At 39.2% G+C, this 19,763-nt stretch overlaps 1 protein-coding gene across 1 annotated transcript in view; it reads right to left on the bottom strand.

Annotated features, from left to right (window-relative positions):
• chd6 (chromodomain helicase DNA binding protein 6) overlaps nt 1-19,763 on the bottom strand; it is a 99,887-nt gene that overhangs the window by 32,813 nt on the left and 47,311 nt on the right. The window contains exons 3-12 of the mRNA XM_085457273.1: nt 14,019-14,658; nt 11,449-11,593; nt 8,400-8,553; nt 7,280-7,429; nt 6,964-7,029; nt 6,788-6,849; nt 4,890-5,007; nt 2,681-2,767; nt 2,391-2,528; nt 773-894 (exon numbers count right to left, since the gene is read on the bottom strand). Of these exons, the coding sequence (XP_085313399.1) occupies nt 773-894; nt 2,391-2,528; nt 2,681-2,767; nt 4,890-5,007; nt 6,788-6,849; nt 6,964-7,029; nt 7,280-7,429; nt 8,400-8,553; nt 11,449-11,593; nt 14,019-14,658 (1,682 nt within the window). The remainder of the gene's footprint in view (nt 1-772; nt 895-2,390; nt 2,529-2,680; nt 2,768-4,889; nt 5,008-6,787; nt 6,850-6,963; nt 7,030-7,279; nt 7,430-8,399; nt 8,554-11,448; nt 11,594-14,018; nt 14,659-19,763) is intronic.

Here is a 19,763-nt window from a genome sequence, read left to right on the forward strand (position 1 = left end):
ATGCAGGTAATGTCCCCCAAAAAGGACTAGGGGATTAAGACTAATAATAAAATAACTGGGTTTAAAAAAATAATAATTAAATTGCCTGTTTTTCTTTTGTTGTCTATCAAAGAAAAAGAAGAAAACAAACAAACAAAACATCAGCAGACCATAAATGCTGCTTTAAATAAAGGGAAAAAATTAATGAATCATTCAAAGGAAGAAACCCACTTCTCTGCTAGCAGGAGGTGACAACTACTCACTAGTAGCTCAACACATAATTGAAGTACAACATGCCAGTGAAGCTGGCACACTGCGACACACTCCACCACGAGGACACATTTCCAACCCTGCCAGAGCTTGCCCACTGAGAGACTGGGCAGCGCTTCTCCGCAGCTTTTATAGTGCAGTGTTGATTGATTGCTGAGTGGAGTCAGCTGCGCACTGGCTCCACAGGAGAAAGAGGTGGCACCTGAGTCAGGGAGAGAGCGGCAGGACACACCCACACACAGAGCACGCCTGCTAGAGAAGTAACAATGTATACAACCAGTGTGTATATATGTATGTATGTATGTATGACCTATAGGAGCCATCCAGGTGAGTCGTAGTCCTCAGTGCATAATTGGAGCTTAACTGACTGTAAAACTGTCATTGTTTATGACTTATTTTAATTAATCAACTAACTGATCATGAGAGTTTGCTTTATTTCTTTTATTTAGCCCTAAATTTACCCTGGATTGTTTGAACCTCAGTGAGTGAATGTGACTAGAATGGTTCCAGTGTGTATATTCACCTGTTGTACCAGTTGAACAGTAGCCAGTTCATTCCCTCTAACTGGTATTCTCTGAGCTGGTTTCCATTTTGGTAATCTCTAGAGCGCTCCAGCTTCTGCCACTTTTCTGGAGAAGGACGCTCCTTTGATGCAAACACACATAGAAATATAAATTGCCCTTTCAGTACCTTTTCAGTAATTACTAAACAAAATGCAACAACAAAAATACAGTTATTACATGTTATGTGCTGTATTTTTTGATTGGAATCATTACAAAACTCTATCCAAGAAAACTGGGATATAATCAGATGATGAAATTATTTGGTTCCTCTCATCAGTCAGAAATAAGATAAGTGAGTTGTGCCAGTTTATAAGTGTAAAATGAAGCTATTATAGAGGTTGAATGGGTAAATAAGGTGATTATACTAGATTTTAAATTAATAATAGCAAAGGAGCTACAATAACTTGCTCAGTTTTTGCTCCCGAATGTCCAAAAATTGAAAGAACCTCAAAAAAATTGCTGCTATTGAAGTAACAATTATGTATTCAACCTTGGAAAGTAAATATGCTGTTGGGATAATGACAACCTATCATGTCACACCGCTGCCATCTCTTGCTTCTGCTTACAAAGCAGTTATACTAACACTAAACAGCTAAGAACAGATCTATAGTTAAAGAGCAGAACATATCTGAGGCGAATCAGACTGTGAGGGATTAAAAGAATTTAAAGAAAAAAGAAAAATCACACAAAGCCGATCATGTTTGCACTCGTTAGCATTGGGGAAAAAGAAGCAACACCAAAAAGGCAAAATTGAGGATCAGTGGTTGTAGAGATGTGGGCAGACAAGGTTGTCTGTTCTGCAGAAATGGCTAGAGATAAAACATAAAGTCATAATGGTGTACACTAGCGCAGTTTCCCTTTTTCTATTATCCTCCCACCAGCCTAACTTTATAATGTAAATGTTTTCTCTCACTATGTATCTAAGATGGCTCAAAACGTCTGAATTGCCGCCCACATCTCCATATCTATTCAGAAATTCAAATGAGTCTCAGCTGTGAAAATAATAAATAAATAAATAAGCCTATCGGAGCATTGTGGACTGTACTGAGAGAAAAGGGACATTATCTTCCTGTACCAGAGCAGGAAAAATAGTCTGAAAAATGGCAACCACTGTAGCAAATACACAGTTACACAAATTCAATATTATTCACAGAAATGAGTCCTAAATGGAGCACATTTGTTTAATCTACATATTATTACTTGAACTAATCCAAGCACACTACCACAGCTTATGTTGCGACTGAAAAGGAACTAATGATCATCTTAGTGCAAAGGGATTAAAAGGATTAAACTGCTTCCCAATGAACAGTGACCAGAACATGACAGTATAAAACAACATAGTAAATCATGACCATTATCAGGCAGCATCTGCTACATAGTGGTATAATATAGCATTTTTTCAAAAACAGCAGTTCTGAAGTGCAACAGTGTGTTGCGCTTTTTCCTCAACTGAACTCAACCTTGCCCGTCTGTTCTTGAACTGAGGTTTGTTACAATGAGGAAAAAATTTCTCCTTAATTTTAAAGCGCTGCATCAAGTTTTCTTATGGTACTCATCTTCGATTACGTGTCTACTCACAATGTGTCTGAGGTCTGCAGGCAGTTTCTGGATCTCCTCAAACTCTTTGATCTTCTCTGGGTCCAAGTCCTCTTGCAGCTCCCACGTTGCCTCCTCATATGAGAGACTGCACCACTTAACGAGGTAATGGGTCACCTCCTACAACCACATACAAGAAAGAAAAAAAAACATGTTGTATTTGTACCACAGGATTCTGAGAGCACCATCACACTGAGGATCTTCGGTAATAGCTACTTTCAAACCAGAAAAACACCTCTGTGGGAGGGTGTCTGTGTTTATGTGTTACCTACCTCTCCGGTCTCTGTATCTGTGGTAACAGCTACCTCCAGCACTCTGTCCACTTCTACATAGTCTGGGTTAAATAGGTCCTCATCGGGCTACAAAAAAAAAAAAAAAAAAAAAAAAAAAAACAGAGACAAAGAGGGATGAAGGGAAAAAAACAAACAAGAAAAAAAAACAGTTTGATTCTAAAAAATAGTCTCACATGAGAACACCTGAAATGTAATTTGACTTTAATCATTAGCATTGTGTCACAAACCGGGCCGCATGGCCATGACAAAAACCCAGAGGTGCATAGTGCCATTTCTCATTTTTGTAACTCGTCCACTGATAATTCTTCTTCTCTTCTTGTACGGTGCCTATACATAGTTCTCCCCATCCATAACAACATGATACCCTCTGTTGCAGTACTTAAAAAGCTCCCAGGGAACAACAGTGACTTAAAAAAAATGCACAAAAATGACTTGCCTTGACACGTTGCAATACAGGGAGTGCAGAATTATTAGGCAAATGAGTATTTTGTCCACATCATCCTCTTCATGCATGTTGTCTTACTCCAAGCTGTATAGGCTCGAAAGCCTACTACCAATTAAGCATATTAGGTGATGTGCATCTCTGTAATGAGAAGGGGTGTGGTCTAATGACATCAACACCCTATATCAGGTGTGCATAATTATTAGGCAACGCCCTTTCCTTTGGCAAAATGGGTCAAAAGAAGGACTTGACAGGCTCAGAAAAGTCAAAAATAGTGAGATATCTTGCAATACTCAGAGACATGGCCAAGGTAAGAAAGGCTGAAAGACGACCACCACTGAACAAGACACACAAGCTGAAACGTCAAGACTGGGCCAAGAAATATCTCAAGACTGGTTTTTCTAAGGTTTTATGGACTGATGAAATGAGAATGAGTCTTGATGGGCCAGATGGATGGGCCCGTGGCTGGATTGGTAAAGGGCAGAGAACTCCAGTCCGACTCAGACGCCAGCAAGGTGGAGTACTGGTTTGGGCTGGTATCATCAAAGATGAGCTTGTGGGGCCTTTTCGGGTTGAGGATGGAGTCGAGCTCAACTCCCAGTCCTACTGCCAGTTTCTGGAAGACACCTTCTTCAAGCAGTGGTACAGGAAGAAGTCTGCATCCTTCAAGAAAAACATGATTTTCATGCAGGACAATGCTCCATCACACGCGTCCAAGTACTCCACAGCGTGGCTGGCAAGAAAGGGTATAAAAGAAGAAAAACTAATGACATGGCCACCTTGTTCACCTGATCTGAACCCCATTGAGAACCTGTGGTCCATCATCAAATGTGAGATTTACAAGGAGGGAAAACAGTACACCTCTCTGAACAGTGTCTGGGAGGCTGTGGTTGCTGCTGCACGCAATGTTGATGGTGAACAGATCAAAACACTGACAGAATCCATGGATGGCAGGCTTTTGAGTGTCCTTGCAAAGAAAGGTGGCTATATTGGTCGCTGATTTGTTTTTGAATGTCAGAAATGTATATTTGTGAATGTGGAGATGTTATATTGGTTTCACTGGTAAAAATAAATAATTGAAATGGGTATATATTTGTTTTTTGTTAAGTTGCCTAATAATTATGCACAGTAATAGTCACCTGCACGCACAGATATCCCCCTAAAATAGCTAAAACTAAGAACAAACTAAAAACTACTTCCAAAAACATTCAGCTTTGATATTAATGAGTTTTTTGGGTTCATTGAGAACATGGTTGTTGTTCAATAATAACATTATTCCTCAAAAATACAACTTGCCTAATAATTCTGCACTCCCTGTATTTGAACCCATTTGTCAAACAAGTCTACTAACAGTTTTGCAACAACAACGATTTCTCTCCCATGAAGTGTGACAAGGTCGACTCCCATGAAGATGAAATTGTGCACTTAAGAACAAATGATGCTTCTGTGTCAGGGTGTTACCCCATCACATCCTGATGGAGTTAGCCTGTTAACCTCTGAAGCACCCTGAACACTTTGCAGTAACACAGGATGGATGTGCTGTGAACTATCAGGCAGCGTGGCCCATTCATTACATACACAAACTAATCATATTTATATGTTCATAATTATTTTGTTATGGGCAACACAGCTTTGGAAATGGTTAGCTGGATAATAGCACATGAACTTGTCTTGTCATTTAAAAGGAGAATATTAACCCTTTATCCAGTCCTGAACAGCATATGAGGGTATGATGGTTAACCTTACCTCGGCAAACAGGTGTTTCATCTGGGCTTGTTTGGTCCTGAAGCGCTTGATTTTCTGGTGGATTCTGGGATCTTTCTCTAGTTCTTCCAGAGTGGCCCATTTGCAGTGTAGGTAGGAACTGAAATGACATGACAAAAAACATAGCCAGCTACTTAGCCTTTCAGCTCGTGTGAGAACAGCTCAGAACAGGATGTCAAAAGGATGATCTAAAACCTGAACACTGAAAGTGGTTCAGAGGCACATGAGAAGATGATTTAAATACTCGTACAGTTTTCTATTTTTATGGGTGGATTCCCAAAACAATCGGGCGTTTGCCTGTTTGAACTGTGTGAACAGTTGAAAATCAATCCATAAAGAGAACAGCCTTCACCTCACTCAACATAACCAGTGTTTTCTGCACTGCAAGTGATTAAAATATGCATTTTCAGCTAGAAGTAGTTACCTTAATTGGAATTAATCAGCAATACTGAGAAAGTGTTCCCTAATTAAAGGGAAAGGAAAGACGGCAAAACAAATTCTACTACTGCTCCTGTGGCTGCAGTTTAACATACGTGATTTAATCTATAAACCTCAACCCATAAATGGACAAATACTAGAAATGTATCTGACGTGTTTAAGGGATACCATGTAGTTACTATGCAAATGCTTATATATTTGCAATTGCATTATGCATAATGGTGATTTTTTTTAATACTACAAATATTACACTATTACTACATATTTCTAATTTCTGAATACATTATTCTACTGAGTAACATTCATACTGACTCAGTTTTACTGCTCAAGCGATCTGATCATGTTTTATTCATCACCTCAGAGAGTAAATTACAATCTTAATTACTAATGTATATTTCTCTAGGTCTTTTCTTTATAATAAAAGGTCCCAGAGAGAGAAAAAAGTCTCAAGAGATCCCTAGACTGGCTGGAGAACCTGAGCCTCGGGGATAAAATTAACTGAGTGCTTGTGAGACTACGGATGCAAAGCTACAAGCAACTGTTAGAGAACCACATGTGTATAAACTTCGAATTACTTCAAATAAATGTCATAAAAACTATTAACAACTTCAACAAAGGCACGACATTCCTTTCATGTAATGAATGCGAGGTTGTAAGACGAAAGATGACGAGTAACTGACATCCCTCCAACCAGTAATTAACTTGTCAAAAGACCTAATTATTGGCATTGCTGACCTTTTTGTCAATGCTAGCAGCTGTCGTGCAGTCAAAGTTATCATTTTATCAACGATGGTGACGACTGCCTAAATGTACAAGAACCATGCCCAGTTTACACAGTCATGTACACACTTTCATGCTCTGAAGTATGGAAGAAAATTAAGTGATGGTTTATTATGAAAGCAGTGCAGATCTAAGAATGTTTGACCACATAAGCAATTATAATCTGCCGGCTGGCTCACAGGTGCGAGTGCTACTGGAAGTGCAGTTTTAGACTGTATTAGACAGAGTGGCGGTTCTAACTGTGAATACCACTATTTGTTCTCTAATGTGTGTCTTTCTGTTATTTTTGTATACAGCCCGCTTGATTGTATATATTTCTCCTGTTTGCTATTTATTCCTGTCTGTTTATTATTTAAATCCGCACAGTCGTTGCAGAGCAGCCACAATTTTGTTGTACATGTACAATAAAGGGCTACTCTAATCTAGTCTATAACACACGATTTTGCCAACAGTTGATCTAACCTGACATCAAACCTGCAATGCAGCACAACATCTCTAACCTGTGCCTCCTCCAACAATGATCACACAAGAGGCAAAGGAATGTTTTCACTGTTGTGCAGGAAAACATACAACAGTGAAAGTGGCCTCATCCGTGACAGCTAAAAATATCAATTTCCAGTATATGTAACTGCATGAATAACCAATGTCAAAGAGGTACTCACAAATTTCTATATTTGACATAAAATTCCTCAATCTCCTCCGTTTGGTCCTCTGATGATGACGTCTATGGAGATACAGAAAGAGACAAAACTAATAAACGAGAAATAAGCGAGCAGCGATAAAGAAAAAAAACAAAACTATATAAGCCGAGTGTGTGTGTTCATTCTCTGTCCTTCACCTCTTTCTTCACTGTTCTTACAGCCAGAATTTTCTCAATGATGTTGGCCTCATCCTCAGGTGGTTCCTGAGAGACAGAATCAGAAGATTAACTACTGAAGCTTAAGGCTGCAATGCAATGCAAAGGTTTTATTCAAACAGGCCTAACACTAAGACTCCAAAGCAACAAACCTTTGCAATCAGATAAACACCAAAAATGTATTTAAAAGCTATAATTATTAAGATATTAAATATTATAAAACCTTAATGATAACATAGATATAACAAAACTGAGAGGAAAAAGTAAGAAAGAACCAGATGACCATCTATGTGCTTACCTCAGCCTGCCATGCCAGAGCAGTGGCATTGAGCGCCGCGATGCGACCGGCTCCAAGAACTGCAATGGTCTCTCCGTCATCATCTACCACCTTAAAGTCCAAATCTTCATTGTACTTCCTCCTTTTGACTTGTCGTCCCGAACGTCGCTTCTGCAGAAGGAGGGGCAAAAAAAAAAAAAGAGAGAGAATACGAGGAGAAAAAAGGACAGAAGAATTAAAAAGGCATGAGGAAGTATATCTACATGTAAACTAAAGAAAAGAGAAATGATTAAATGTTTATGCTCAGCGACTGTGTATCAGTGTTACTCTTACACAATGCAGATACTGCAGTGAATGTAAGAAAGAATGCTAAGCTAATTAAGTCAGGTTGACACTCCGATGTGGAAATCTTGTCCATTTTATTTTGTGCCTTCAAAAATGTCTTTCCAGTCAAAAAGAGAAGCAATCTGTAAAACTCCACCTGCCTCCTGAAGCCCATCCGATTTCTCAGTGACACGACGACTTTTATCAACACATTGCTCTCCTGGATATTTGAAACACACTGGTGTATTGGCTAGCTCAGACTCTCTCCAGCTGCTACAGAGTGCTGCTGGAAGACTCCAAATTAGCACCAGCAAAATAGAGAAGCATTACAGCAGCACTAGCATTGATATTCTGTATGCCTGTCAAATACTGAATTGACTTAAGCGCTCATCTGCCTCCACCCTACCTCTAAGCCTTGTAGATCCTAGAAGAACTGCTTCTAATTGCGGACTGCATCGCACAGTCAAATGTTCCTTCCTTAATGACGCAAATCTCAACACATGCTTTCAACTTGTGGTGGCTCTTGTTTATTTAATGGCCTTAGACATTTAATCCTGTTTTCCATTTTGGTGGTCTGTGCACCTATTTTTGACATTCCCTGTTTTTTTAATGTGCACTCTGTTCAGCTCTGGTTGTTTTAAAAGTGGTATATAACTAAAGACGAAAAAAACTGCTAAGATTCCTGCCATTAAGAATGCTACTGATGTTCAGAATATCATCAAATTGACCCTTTATCCTTTGTGTAGGTTTTTCTTTGTAAATACTGTGATGACAGCCTTTTGTGTTCAGCCTCTATCCAGTTTTGCTGTGCACTCACTGCATTATCCAGGGGGTCTTGGCTGTCCTCTCCACCCATGTTAATGGCTGACATTGAGGTAGTGTCATCACTCTCCACCCCCTCCTGGACAGCCAGCTCCTGGTTTCTCCTCTTCCCCTTCTTCTTCTTCTCCACCGGCGCTGCGCCAGGATCTCTGTGAGGGCAGGAATTCTGATGAGTAATTCGCCACTCTAGTAGCCTGCAGCAGCATTTTCTCACTCAGCGGCTGGAAACTCTGCTGCTCCCTGAGGATTTGTGGCAGACTGGTTGAGGAAGTTCTTTCAGCTCTTACTCTTTATGCTAATATGCAGAAGTACTGTCATTTCCTAATCACAAAAGACAACCACTGATTGATCACAGATTACAACGAGACTGCCCAACTGCTACCTGACAGCAAAATCAGAGCCTGAGAAATGACAGTAAATGCATTGTTTGCAACATTTTAATAAAGGAGTTAACGCAAAAGAGCAAAGTGTAATGTTCAATTACTTGAAATGATAGGTCCCCAGCTTCAAGCACTTACTAAAACTACAACGAACAAATCATTTCTTTTTGTTTTCACTTTGTCAAATCAAATTGTGGTATGATGGAAATCCGTTGTTCCCCTTTTTAAAAAATGTTATCCATCAGAAATGTCATTTTGTCTCATTTCTACTTCTGTAGATTTCTCAACATTTTTTCACAACAACTGCAATAAAACAATTTCCCTTTGGGGAACCCTGATTTTTTTCTGACTCCTTTTATTAATGTATAGAATACTGCCATAAAGCTATTCATTTTAAACTAAGAAGGGAAGCAACATAAAAATTTTGACATTCTCGAGCAGATATTTATTGCCTGTCGAATGAGCAATCAAGCATCGTTGACACAAATAAAAAAAAAATACAAAATAAAACTTTAAACAAAATGTTGGCATGCAGTATAAGTCACCTTTTGGAAAAAATTACTCAATATTCCACACTTTCTTCTGCCGCTGACTTTACAGTATAACAATTAAATGCTATTAAGTCAAAAATGCAGCTGACACATGAACTGCTTATGGTGACTAATGATTTAGGATAATACTGGCAGGCAGAGTCCAAGGCGCAAAACAGATTCATCTCCTGCACCGGTTAAAGACATTTTCTCTCTTTTGCACAAAAACTGTGGCAAAGTGAGCAATAAGAAAAGACAAAAGCAGCAGATTAAGATGGAAGCTGCACCACATGAGGCTTTTCTAATCTTCCTGTGGATGGTTTTATTCGAACAACACATGACGGATACCAGAGCATAACCTGGAAATGACCCCAAGCCAGAAGAGTTCACAAGGTCTTCTTTTCATTACTACAGTGGATCTTCTCTCTCTCTCTCTAACATTTTATCTAGTTTTCTCCTCTCTTATCTCCACTCTTCCTTTACATCATTATCCCTGTAGCTTCTCATCCTTACTACCCCACTCCCCCACCCCCGCCCCTTTCATGGCACTGATCATCATCTCTTTCCTACATTCTCTTCATAACTTTCATTGGCAGCTTCTTCTCTTCTCACACTCACTGGTGTTTTTTTCCCTTCTTTGTCTTTCATAACTCGGCTGCTTCCTTTCTTAACTTCACATCTGTTGCCATTTCTGTCCTCCCTCATTCATTCACAATCCATTTCTTCCAAACTATTTTCATCATAAATTTCTGCTTGCACATGTACTGCTTTTGTCTGAGAAACCTGCTCTTTCTCTGACACCATCTCCTTTCTCTCATTCACATTACAGCATCATAACCTTAACTCAACTTGTCACAAATATGCATTCCAGTCTACACCAATCTCTTGAGCTCCAATCTTTCTCTTTATCCACAACCCAATAGTTACTGCATGCTGCTGTGACACATCTAAGATCATCCTAGCACAAATGTAATTCACAAAGAAATCCTGTCTAAAGTCTGCCATTCTTTCTTAAAATAACCAACAGTAGCCACCTGAAAGCTAGGTCTGAAAATGGCAAAGTGCATAGATGACAAGAACAAATAAAAGCCTGGCCGCAGACACAAGCTGAGGAAATACAATCTGGTACAGCTGCTGTTGGGTATCGTACGCATGCTAATGCTTTACAATAAAAGTTCCACTAAGAGATTAAATGGTTCCATCCACTTAAACAGTAAGGCTGTTAATATACGAAAGGGTTACAGGAAGGTCTGGTTAAGTTCAGAGTGCAGTTATTAATGTTATTTAAAATGTACGCGTGCATCTTGTGATCACACTTCAGTTACTCATCAAAATGAGTTTCTGTATTAAGACATGAGAAATTAAGCTGATCAAACTTTAATACAGGTGTGTTCTGCAGGTGAGCTAAATAAAAAAAAAAAGCCTGATTACTATTTGAGGATATAAAATATGACAGTAGCAGCATTTGTGGCAGATGTGTCAGTGCTCCCTCCATCTACCCTCCAATTGCTCAGCTTTTAAAAAGTGAGCTGATTAATAGAAGGGGGAATAGCAATGACAGTAAAGGAAGAACAGCTAAGGTTGTCAACTGCAATTAAACAGTCTGTTATTAAGGTATATGCATCTGTATCATATTTATACATCCTCATGTGCTTATAAGAGGTTTGTGAGATAAGACGTGAATAGCATCTCTGAAGTGATGGCGTGGCTGATAAAGAGAAACATTTTATCAGCTTGCATGGACGTGTTTGTTTATCTTCACATTAAAATTAAGATTCAAACACATTTCCAAAGTTAATTAGCTTTCAAAAATTCACAAATTCCAGAAATCACCAGCTTGACTTTAGTGGTTTATTTTGCAAAGGTCAAAACCTTACTATGCATTCATGATGTCCTGGGTCTCTCTTTAGTATTTCTCCTTAATGTAGCTTCAAAGTGAAATATTTGTAACCAAGGAACTGCATTATTTGTTGCACACGACAGGTTTACTGCCGACTTCCTCGCTTTACCCCATTATTGTGCACTTCAAGGGGTTTTCTAGTGCGGCCTCTTTTCTCTATTTTCCCTATAGCAATATTCTCCTTGTAAATTCTTCTCTCCACCCATGAATTGTTAGCCCGTCCGAAAGTCTTACCTGGGTTTTCGACCCCTCTGTTTTGGCGCTGACGGGACTGGCGTCTTGCTGTTCGCCTGACCGTGGTTCTTACCATGGCTGTGGGCGGCCTGGGTGCCGTGTGCCCCCCCTGGGACTTTTGTGTGGACTCCTTGGGTAGGACGAGCTGAAGAGGATTTGGAAATTTGTGAGTTAATGCAAGCTCTTGTACAGGACAAGCAGCGGTGGTCACACTTCCATGATAACTTTAGTCATTCTTAAACTGAAGCTGATTTTTCTTTTTCTTTTTTCCCCACAGCTCTTTTGATGCACATGTATTAATATTAGTTTGCTAGGGCCGTTGTATGGCAACGCCCTGCATTCTTGAACACTGTACTTGGCTGGCAAGCAGGCTTACATTTACTAAATACCACTAAACAAAAGTACCGTAATTGTCGGGCTATAAGCCGCTACTTTTTGCACAAGCTTTGAACCCTGCGGCTTTTAGTCAGGTGCGGCTTTTCTATGGATTGTCCATGATTTTTGTCATATCGTAAGACGATTTGTTTTGTGTGTTCCGCTGTTGTACGGCACTACGTTGCCTGGCGGAAGGATCGGGGTTCAAGAGTGGTATGTTAGTCACATGTCCGTCCGCCAGGCAACGTAGTGCCGTACGAAGTAGCGCGAAAAACAAACTTCAAAGTAGCGGTACGCGTTCAGCGGGAGGCGTGGATGACGAGCGGCGATAAACTTGCGAAAAGCAAGTTATGCCCAACTCCACCGGTGGAATCTGACAGCGTGGAAAAGTGCGAAAACATCCACGATCACCAACGGATTTTGAAGGGCTGGACTGCTGCATGATGGAGAGGAGGACACCGCCACGGCCCTTCAGAGGGTGTTCGACTCTGACACTGACAATGAGGATTTCTTTGGTTTTGAAAGTGACAACGAAGGAGAGAAGCGGAGAGTGGATGACGAAGCCATCCTGAGCCTGTTTGTATCCGACACTGGAGGAGAGGACTTTGGTGGTTTTAGTGCGCAGGAAGAAGAGAAAGATGGTGGTGAATGACTGACTTTTCTTCTTGTTAAAGCTGTGTCACTGCACCTGAGCCTAAAAGGTAGTCCGAATCTATTTTTCTGGTGTGCTGTAGGTTACTGTTATGTACTACATGTGCAAATATGTACCCATAACTTGTTTTTCAAAATATTAATAAAAGGGGTGTGTCTCCAAACAGCCATCTCTTTCCTGACAATTCCCTTTGTGCATATTCTCTTACATATGATAAGTCAACATTGAAACACCTGCGGCTTTTAGTCAGGTGCGGCTAATGTATGTACAAAACAGGATTTTCCCCTGATTTTAGCTTGTGCGGCTAATATTCAGGTGCGCTTTGTAGTCCGGGAAATACGGTACCAGAAATATTGACATTTTGACCTGATGGTCCAGCTAAGCGATTAAGGGGTCAGTACGTTCTTTTAATTCATCATAGGCAGAGCATGAAAATATTAATATCTTGGCTAAATTTTATACAAACTCAATAATTTTCAGGACTTAACACCAAACCCCACAAACATGATCCAAAAGGAAGAGTCTGCACGCTGATGAAAATAATCTTGACGTAGGCACAATGTTCTTATTAACCAAGAATGTCAACATCACCGTGAATATTCACCCACGGGGGAACATGTGGGGTTTTTTCTTGTGTTGTTTGTTTTGTTGTTGTTTGGTCGCAAAAACAGCATTGAGAGTATACACTGTCCCCAAGCCAACAGTGGACTGTCAGCAGCACTGACAAAGAATCCAAAATGCAGCTTGTAGTTGTTTCAATAATACATATAAATTCTATTATCCTACTTTCAGTGTCATCTAAGTCTATTGCTGGGTTTGGCATCATCAAACATGCACTGATATAATTCTTGCAGAAAATCTTTTTCTGTTCTTCAGCTATTGAAAGAATGCTAATACACCCACCCACACACGTGCAAACACATAACCATGCGTACTCGGTCTTAATTAAATCCAACAATCGCATTATAATAACCTATATTTATGCTGACATGTCTGATCATGATTTAAGGACATTTACAAACAGGACAGGCATCATCCTCGCCTGCCAATTAGTCCTGAACTGTTCGAGCTCAAATGCCTGTTGTCATCACATTTTTAAGGTTTTGTTCTTTGGTTGTTGACAAAACACAGAACGAGACACTCATTCACACAGACTTCAAAGCAGCAGAGGTTAGCAGACAGCAAACACTGCCACCATCACATAAGTAAAGCAGCCTGGGTGTATTTTTTTTTAATTAAAGTTACTACTGGTACCATCATTAGACATTAAGAAGCTGTCAGCGGACACAGCCTTGAAAAACGGCATGTGGCACATCAGAATAAACACTTTTTGCAGATGGGATAAATTAATAAGCTATGAAGAGGTAGCTTAACCTAAAAGTATTTCTGGTACCAATTAACAAGGGCAGTAATATTTAATTGCCTAGTAAACTAATCATGCACATCCCTACTGTAGGTAAAGCAAACTACACTATTAAAAACACAATCCAAAACTTCTTGCTGTCACTACCACACAAACAAAAACACTTGACACTCTTCAAACCTTGATTCGAGGGTACAGGAGGTAGGACTTTGACCTTAGGTTTTCTTCCTCTTTTGCCAGGAACCTTGACAGGCATCTGAGCCGATCCCGGGGAAACGGCGGCACCTGACGTTTTAACTCCCGACACATTTTTCAGCACCGTCTCACTCTCTGTCCTGCCCTCCTTTCCCTTGGTCCTGCGCTCCTTACGCTCCTTTCTCTCCTTTCCCTCCTTGGGTTCCTTGCTCTTTCTCAGGGAGACCACTATTGGCTCCCTCTCCTCCCTTCGTTTCTTTGGTTTGCTGCTCTCCTTTTCCTCACACTCCACTCCTGCTTTCTCCCATTCCCTCTTGTCCTTTTTCTTTCGTTTCTTCTTCACCCTGCCTCCGCCACCTCCATCATCCTCCTCGCTCATAGAGGAGGGAGGCCGTGGCGCTCCTCCGGAGTGCTTAGCAGCGTGGACCCCGGATGTGGTGCAGTGATTGGATGTCACCGTGCTGCCCACAGGGGTGAGGAGGCGGAGCTGGTCCTTGGTGCCCACAACCAGGTGTCCCCGTGGGATTGTGGGAGCTGTAGTTTGTGCGTTGCTGTTTTGGTCCGAGGAAGAGGCTGCTGCAGCGGAGGCCTGAGGTGGTGTGTGCTTCAAGAGGCCAGTGAACATCTGAAAAAGAAGAGTGTGTCATAAATACAGTTGATCATTATACTGTTCCTTATTAACTAATAAATTCTACTCATCTCTACTTTACTGCTTGGTTTAAATTCTTCTCATGAATACCTCCTGAGCAGACATTTCAAAGCAAAAGTCCTCCAAAACAGCAGAGTGTTGAGTATGTAAAAATAATTATCAACCTCATGAAGACATGTGACATTAAAAAGAATGTCTGTAGCATCAGACGTGCAGAGAACTAACACCCAACTCGCCAGTTCCCTTCAGCCCTGTGAAACTTTGCATTTTTCAGTTCGCTGTTTTGCTCTTAACAGCATACAGCTCAACTCTTTTGGTTCACTTTCAACACATAGCAAAAATAAATAAATAAATAAATAAACGAAATAAAAATAAAACACTGCTGTTTATTTTCTCTATTCAAATAAACATACTGAAGCCAAATAGTATGGGAAATATTCTTCAGAGTCGGTGGAGATGAACTGAGGAGAAAATTAGACAAAGCTTCCAATAATGGTAGTTGATTAATATCGAAGAAAAATCTGCCGTTTGCAACAACCCTAATAAGAAAATTCTCATTCAGTTCCTGGTTTAATTCTCTCTCGATCCAAAATGCCTCCGGAACACAGAGTACTTGCTTCAAAATCATGGCCTCTCTGCACGATCAGCATACATTTCAGAAGGCCCACTGAATTGTGCATGCCCAATGTCTCACACACAATCGTCTAGTGAAGGCCCTTCAGCAGGTGTCTACGTTGACAGGAAACCTGAGGAAGCCAACCTTCATATATGATGCCTTCCACCTATCAAACTCTGGTCGACTTCACGGCCCTCTCTTCCTCCTACCCAGGACCAACTACCACACTGATGTTCTAGTCAAAACACTCTTGGACTTTAACATTCAGGTCATTTATTGACTCTTAAATTAGTTATTACTGTGCAACATCTGACCTTTGGCTTTGATTCACTACCAGGTGTGTCACAGCAAACTAAAACTAAACTTAACATCTTATTAATTGTTTATTTGTTTTTAGTTAAAATGGACAGACAATCCCCTACTTTCCTGTCCTCTCTTTACTGTATCTATCAAATAAAGCTGAAAAAGGCCACACACACACACACACACACACACACACACACACAAAGTGGCTACTTTTAAACATGTTTTTTTTTTTTTTTTTTGTATGTTAAATCGGAAAATGAGTAAAGTTGTAAGTAGTGGATAGCGATACATTCAGAAATATCCCTAATTTCGGAATAGATCAAACCATGCGATGTTGCGAGGACATTGTGACACCACATATTCCTAAATCCTCATTCTGAAACAGTCAAAAATGCAAAGTCCATTCAACAACACTGCTCCCAACTGCTCAATCAGCACAGCACTCTTCCACTCTAACCTAACAGATCCAAACGTGAATTATTGCATCATCTTTAAGCAGTGCTGTAAATGTCAAAAGGGTCATTTCCATCACGGCTATATCTCTAACATTAATGGAGAATAGATGAAGTTAGCTTCATTGTCCACCTCTGATTATGACATCAGGTTGTCATCTCATTGAAATTAGGTAGGAAGCGAAGCTCAAGTATGCTAATAAGTCTCTTGTGACTGCATAAATATTGGCAACCATAAATATTCATGACTAGTAGGTGGACCTCAAGGTCAGCATAACATGTGGGCAAATTGTACCTATCTGCTAAAATCAAAAATGCAGACAAGATGTTCCAAAATCCGTTGGTTACTTTATATCAAATACAAAGAGATTGCAATTTCATGGGGTTAAACACAGCTTGTACTAAAGTCTGCAGTGCTTGATTGAGGCATTTCTAAGGTGTTGCATCCAATGATGAACTCCAGTCTACAGGAATATGATGGCATATTGCTCATATTTAGCACAAATCCAATTTCTCTATTGTATTATCACAGCCAGTTCAAGAGCTTTAACAAGATGTTGCCCACTCTGTGACTCTGCAGCGTCATAACTAAACCTAACAGTTGCTGTGAACTATTAGATATTCAAGATGGTATTCAGCTAAGAAACAAATGAGAACTTCATAACTTAAAGCAGTCATATAAAAAAGAAAGATGCTAGATATTAGAGATTTGTAATTGAGATAACAAACAGGATAAACGTAGGACATTTTTGTACTTTAAAATAAGAAAAAATAATTTATTACACCATCCACCAATGTAAGGTTTATGGCACCACTGTGTTTTGGCAAGTACTAAAATAATTTCAATAATTAATTTTATGTTATAGTTCCTACCTTCTGCTCCGGCATGATGCTGAATACTGAGTAGAAAAATATACTTTGCAGAACATTAACATGGCACAGAAAATCAGAACATCTGACCAACGTGATATAACGTTCCATCGTAGCATCAATTCCTACTTTGGGACATTTATACAAAAAATTGTTGCCATACTTTATACACCAGCACAAACTGTGTGTTTTGTGAAGCTATGGTGCCCTTTACTCACCAATTATCTCTGAGTCCAAATGCAGGTTTGTGCTTAATTAAAGAAAAACCCTGAAGGGATTGCTAACATATCATGCACAAACTTTACCTGCCAAGCTATCCAGGTATATTATAGAGTATATTTGGCAACCAGGGAGCTGTTCACCAAACATCAGTGCTATTAAAATAACACCACTCACTGCCTTATAAGGACTTTTTTTTAACTACAAAGAAATGCTGCCAGTATCAGAGGCAATGATTGGGTAGATGGCTAAGATGGAACAATAGAATAGAAAAGCCCTTTATAATCATTGTACATGTATAACAAAATACATGTGGGTAGACACAGCGGCTCTGCATAGCTGAGGTTGTGTAAATAATGATGTAAATTCTTTAAATGTGACACTTCATGTGCACTCCTTTAATCCAGAAGAATATTGAAAAATAGCTGGTCAGTATTTTTGTTCAGGAGGAGGCAAAAGCTGGGTTAGGGATTAAAATCTGGACAGGTAGTAGCAAATTAAACTTCCAAAAACACACAGGGAAACGCTCCACCATTGTCATCATCTGTGCAATTAATTTGTAGACTTCCAGCATTGCTGTAGTCACAGCTAAACAACCGGAGACGACAAAGAAGAGATAGTTGTAGCCAATGAGAATGAATAAAACGCAAAAGAAGAGGAACGTGAATAAGCAAGGGCAGAAGCAATAGCTGAGATCATCTGCAACTTTAGCTGAAATGTACTCATAGTAGAGTCGTTGCAGTGAGTTACACTGAAACATTAAGAAGAAAAGCATGGAAAAACTAAATGTATTTATTTACTTATTTATTTCACTGAATTGTTTATTAATCTACACCATAAAAACTGAACATTATTTTTTGCACGTTAATGTAACAATTTTGCATCCACATCATCATAATGAGTGGAAGGTGTACTTATTTATAAATTGCTGAAAAAGACTGCTAACACTTGGGTTTATGATGCAAGGATGTTTGGTTCCAGCTGATACAAACAGCTATTGTCACAAGTCCATTTATGTCTGTACCTGCACTCCCAGAAGTTACATTTTCATAGAGCAGTAGCTGTTGTCTATTAGCTTTCTGCAGTGTGAGTTATTCACGAAACGCATACAATATGTTAGCTCACATTACAAGATCTAATTAATCACATTTTACAGATTAATCACCATGACTCCATGTTCAGTGAGTTAACAATGCATGTAAACACAAGGCATTTGGTTAGTTTGTTCACTAACAATACCAAGAAGTTCCTTTAGATAACATGGGTGTCCTCGTTCTTCACAGAAAGAAGCACATATACAGCAATATACTGAATATACTGCACTTGACTTAGATGTCAGTCTTGCTTACTAAAAGCATTTAAGCACCTCAAACGTTATAGAGATAATCATGACAAGATAGACGCTTTTTAAATGTTCCCCTTTTTTAAAACATAACACCAAATGCCAATTTAGACATTTCCTTTGCTTTTTCTGCGGTACAGAAAATGATATCAAAGTATGACTCTATTACTAGTGTGCATAGCAAACTATGGATTTAGTGCACCATTACGCCCCTATTCACTTTAGATATCAAACAGTTTTTATTACAGAAACATAATCCCCAAGACAGATGCCCTGCTGCATCTTCACTGCTTTTCATAAGTGCTAGTTTTAATCAATTAACCGGGACTCCCTGGGGAGGAACAACTAAATTTAACAAGTCAGAGCCTTTGGTTTAGAAGTTCAAAATTTGATTCATAAGAGGATTAGACCTGAAAATGCACCCAAAGCATTTGTAGTCAGGATTTACATATGGCTGAAGATGAAACAGTCCCATTACGCTTGCTGGATAGGACAATACAGCCTAATCTATTCTGTAAACAAAGTGTGCTGTGACAGAAAGCAAACCATTCAAGGGAGCAAAATAACAAAAAACACATTTTTCTAATGAATAACAACATCACATTTGTTACACTGGCATGTATACTGGTAACAGACTAGTGGTTTTTTTTGGTCCAAATAAATGAAGACATTATTATTCAAGCATGGAAGAACATCATCTACTTGAAAAAACACAAAATAAACAAGGTTATACTTAAACTAGCAATAATTCAAAAGTTGTTTCTAAGTTGCGTAAATGTATAATAAATATTTTTGCCATAAATATTAAACATAAAGATTGTATTAAGATTCAAAAGGTAAAAGTAAGAAAAAACAAAACAATTATTTTAAACACCGAACCATAGAAAGATTGGAGAAATCAAATGACATCAATTCCACTCAGCAGGGGTGAAGTGAATAGAGAATGCAGTCCTGGACTTTTCTAAGTAATGAGTGTAAAATTAATTACAGAAAATGATCAGTAATACTACACATTTACAATCAGAGTTACAGACAATGTTTTTAGTCACTATAAATATTTAACTACAGTGGGTATAATCTGTTGAGTTAACCCCTGGCAATGGTAAACCTGCAGTGGCACTCTAGCATTGAAACACCAGGGTCAACAAAAATATTGTTACTTTAAATTTATTGGCACACTTGACAGCGTCATTTTCTCTTCTCTTGGTTTTTTGATGCCCTGCCAGCCACAGTGTTTTTGTTTCTATCCACATTTCAATAATTAAACAGATATAAT

The sequence above is a fragment of the Copadichromis virginalis genome, linkage group LG5 (assembly GCF_057382275.1).
Source record: "Copadichromis virginalis isolate Kocher_CV1m ecotype Utaka linkage group LG5, C_Virginalis_male_GT1.1, whole genome shotgun sequence".
In the NCBI taxonomy this organism is placed as follows: Eukaryota; Metazoa; Chordata; class Actinopteri; order Cichliformes; family Cichlidae; genus Copadichromis; species Copadichromis virginalis.